Source organism: Phaseolus vulgaris, chromosome 7 (assembly GCF_051622355.1).
Source record: "Phaseolus vulgaris cultivar YP4 chromosome 7, ASM5162235v1, whole genome shotgun sequence".
Lineage (NCBI taxonomy): Eukaryota > Viridiplantae > Streptophyta > Magnoliopsida > Fabales > Fabaceae > Phaseolus > Phaseolus vulgaris.
The window spans coordinates 49,902,920-49,906,956 of NC_143504.1; the positions used below are offsets into that span (position 1 = coordinate 49,902,920).

At 41.8% G+C, this 4,037-nt stretch overlaps 1 protein-coding gene across 2 annotated transcripts; it reads right to left on the reverse strand.

Moving 5' to 3' along the window:
• GID1C (alpha/beta-Hydrolases superfamily protein) lies at positions 1-2,705 on the reverse strand. 2 transcript variants are annotated; one of them, XR_011084101.2, is made up of 3 exons: positions 2,256-2,705; positions 623-1,676; positions 1-546 (listed from the first exon to the last, which is right to left on the reverse strand). XR_011084101.2 is itself a non-coding variant. In XM_068636833.2 (2 exons), the coding sequence occupies exons 1-2, from the start codon at positions 2,292-2,294 to the stop codon at positions 681-683; spliced, it is 1,035 nt and encodes a 344-aa protein (XP_068492934.1). In that variant the 5' UTR covers positions 2,295-2,705; the 3' UTR covers positions 1-680. The 2 variants fall into 2 exon arrangements, 1 of the variants encoding a protein (XP_068492934.1); XM_068636833.2 differs by having other exon boundaries at positions 1-1,676.
• Between the last annotated feature and the right edge of the window lie 1,332 nt (positions 2,706-4,037).

Sequence of the window (4,037 nt, forward strand, 5' to 3'; positions counted from 1 at the left end):
TAAGAAAAAAACTGAAAAATGTCTATATATACAGAAGCAAACATAATACAAGCCCTAACATTGCGTCGAAAAGACATCCATTTACATTTGCAAGGAGTGTCCATGGTCAAACAAGGACAACCCAAAGACATAGAAATGTAAAATTAGCTATATAGAGAAAAAGTGAACAGTCTTAAAACAAACACTCATATGAAGATAGCATAGATGAAAATAACCTAACAGCACCAACATATCATTCATATTTTCCTATCCGAGTTCCAAAATTAGTTATATATAACACTTGCCAGACAACGACAAGCCCCACCGATTGGCATCAAGGTCACGCCCAGAAATAGAATAACACGCCTTCCCCTCCTTTTTGGCTGGAAGTCAGAGTGGGTAATCACAACTTTAGTGGTTCCCATAAACATGGCCAGAGCTCCCCTTGTCCTAAAAGCCTTTCACCTATCCGCAGCACCCAATTTCCTGATTATGTGCTTCGGAAAAACATCACAGCTATATGCTGATTACACCCATCTCACGACACATTTAGTAGCATACAAGTACCTAATCACGGGAGCAAAGTCCTACAGTAAAGAACCCAAAAGGTAAAAAAAAAAAAAAAAGTAGTTTAGTAGCATACCTATTTTCTACACAATCTTCTAACGTCCACTAGTGTATTATAGCAAAAGTTAAGCCTATCAACAGTCAGGGCTGACAAAATATTTTATCTCGTCCATAACAGGAGAGAAGTGCTCATTATTTGGCAGCAAGTAAAACCCAATGGTTGCTTGCTCCAGGAATAGCAATTTCACTTCTTGGCCAGCCTTCTCAAGCCCTCTGGCATAACCCAGCTGCCAGTCCTGAACAAGGTCTAAACCAGCAACCACTACAAGGCTCTTGGGAAATATAGTCCCTTCAAGGCTTTCGCCCTTTGGCCCAAACGGGTTACATGCAGGATGGTCTCTATCTTCCCCTTCAGGAAGAAAAGCCCTCCAATACCAGTCTCGATCCTTCACTCTTACAAAATACCTCCCATCTAAACGCTTCTCAGACTCGGTTCTTTCCTGCCCGCCAAACAATGGGTTGAGCAGTATATTCCCAAACACTTCAATTCCGGACTCCACAGCTTTGAGGGCAACATGGTGCACAATGTTCCCACCCGAGCTATCCCCAGCCATGTAGATATGAACTTTCTTATCCTTCCTACTCTGAAGCCAAGATCTAGAGCTAACCCACTTAAGAGCTGTCCACCCATCATCGTATGCACAAGGATACCTATTCTCAGGTGCACGCCTGTAGTTCACAGACACCACAACGGCCTTACAGATACCCACCAGGCGACGACACAGCGTATCATATATGGCACTATTGGCTGAAGAATGAGCAAAACTTCCACCATGGAAGAATATGATCACAGGAACAACCTCAGAGCTCACAGGTTTCTCAAGCTCAAGAATGTTCACAGGACGCTCTTCTCCCTCAGCAGGACGGTAGATTCGCGTCAGGAGATTCGTTTCACGGTCAACAATGACATCAAAAGAGAACACTCCCTCCACGGGGTTCGCATTTGCCGGAACTTTCCGATCAAGAAACTCTGCTAAGTCCCGGTTGAAAGTACCATCCGGACGACGAAGAAGGTTGTACGCCAACTTGAAATTTGAGATCAGAACCCACATATTCAACGGAACCACCATCTACACCAGTTTCATATTCATTTTAAAATAATAAAAAAAAAGGATAATAAGAAGAGAGAAAAAAAAAATATCAAACTGAGGATAATTAGGTACGGGCAATAAACTCAATAAACCCAATAATAATTTTGGGGAAACTGATGAATCTAACTTCCCAAATCAGCACATTGAATGACAAACCCTAAACAGTGAAACCGCGTTAGGTGGAACAAAGAACTGATCCAACCAAAACCGGAAACTATTACACAAACAGAACAAAGCACAACCTACTCTTCCACGAAACCAAAACATGTTCAAACTCAAAAACCCAAAACGATGACGAAGAATCACAGACACGACAGTGATTATCATTTTATTAAAACTGTACACCTAAAGGAATACAAAAAATAAAAGGCATACATAGTACACAGTATAGAGAATAACAAAAACAGAACAAAAGAAGAAAAAAAATAGAGAATTAATCAGAGGCGAAAGAAGAAAGATTGGCATGAGCAAACATGGTACGGTTAATTAAAGAATTGGAAGTTGTTGTATGAGAAAAATATTGAAATCCAAAAATACAAGTTAGAGAGAAGCGCGTACCTTAGAATCGTTGGGGTTGAGTTCGTTAGTCCCAGCCATTGAAACGATCCAGTATTCCGATTACAGATCCGCGAGGCGCTTGGGAAGGCGAGAATCAGAAAAGGTGTGGACGACGGAAATCCATAAAGCAGGAGAATCGCGTTATGTGAGATCGAAGGAAAAGGGTTGTTTGTTTGTTAATTTATGATAAGCGTGGGATTGCGGGCGATGAGTTGAGTTAAGTTGGTGAGTGGCAGAGAAAGAGGAATAGGAATGGGAATGGGAATAGGATGGTGAAGGATAAGGAACGGTGCGCACTGTAGAAAATGCTAAAGTGGCACAGGGATACAGGGGGAAGGGCCAATGGGAGGGAGGAAAGGCCCAAATAGAACTATTGGGTGGGGCCCAGTGGCGAATCGCTTTCTCCAATTACTGGTTTTTCTTTTGGGTCGTGAAATTGAAATGTGTGATAAAAATGGAAAGAAGGTGAGAGACAAAAAAGAGAGTGAATCAGTTCCTGGAACGTGACGTGGCACGTGAAGACAGACATCCTCGTTTGTTTGCGTTCGGAATTCCACTTCCACAATTTTGGCATCATAATAATTCTGTCAAGTGTCAACTACCAATTGCTGCACTGCACTGCTCCACTGTTCTACCACTAATCAAGATTCCACCCACACTAATTTTTTACTTTACCAACTCATTCCTTTTTCTTCTTCTTTCTCGTCTTTTTAATTAAATTAATCCATTTTCCTACCCTCACACCACACTTCAAACTATTCATGAAATTCCTTTAGACCCATATCTTATATATACACTGTCTTAACATTATTTATAAACTTAATTTTAACTCAATCATTGGGTAGGTTATGACCAGGTCAAATCCAACTTCAAATGATGACACATTAGCTAACTTAACTTATGCTATGACCACCTCGGTCCAAGTTCAAAGGAAAATGACACACTAAAACTCAACAACATTTAAACTAACACAAACAAAAGTTATGGATAATTTAGCAGTAATATTTATATACATTGAGAATGTAAAATTGAAACTATTGTTTACCTCCAATTAATGGTGTACCTGTATGGATATTGGGGACTGAGTAATGTTGATCCACGTCAAGGTGTCTTCTTCACTCTTGGTTGTCCTATTCTTCAAGTCTTCTTTCTCTTCGCGTGCTTCGGTCGGCCGGCGGGGGTACCTGCGATTGCACTCCGACGCTCAAGTCAGCGATGGTGCTCAAGTGTGAATTCTCTGATAGTATGGAAAACGTACCCTTTCTCCCTTTTCAGAAGTCCCTTTAGTAGGTTGACCTGGGCCTTGGCCATGTGGGCCAATCAGTTGATGGTTAGAGACATGCTTAGTGGTCTTTGGGTCGTGCCTGGTGGTTTCCTGAAAACCAGGGGAGTGGTCTAGAGAACGTGTTTTTACTTCGTCAATGGTTGTCATAACTGCTCTTTTCTACACGTGTAACCACGTTCTGGATTAAATTAGATTTAATCGACATAAACCATTCGGTCGTCCGGCTAGAGGTCATGGAAGGACGAAGAGTCGTATAAGACGCAGGGTTTTGTGATGATTTTACCATGAGTATACTGCGATCGTCCGGTGCCGACCGGTACACTTGCCCCCCAGGCTCGAGGTCATGGAAGGACGAAGAGTCGTATGAGACGCAGGGGTTTTTGTGATAATTTTACCATGAGTACCCTGGGGTCGTCCAGTGCCGACCGGTACAAATGGTGATACACGTTAGTAACCAAGTACCAAAATAGTATGTAGAAAAAAAAAATCATGTAGTT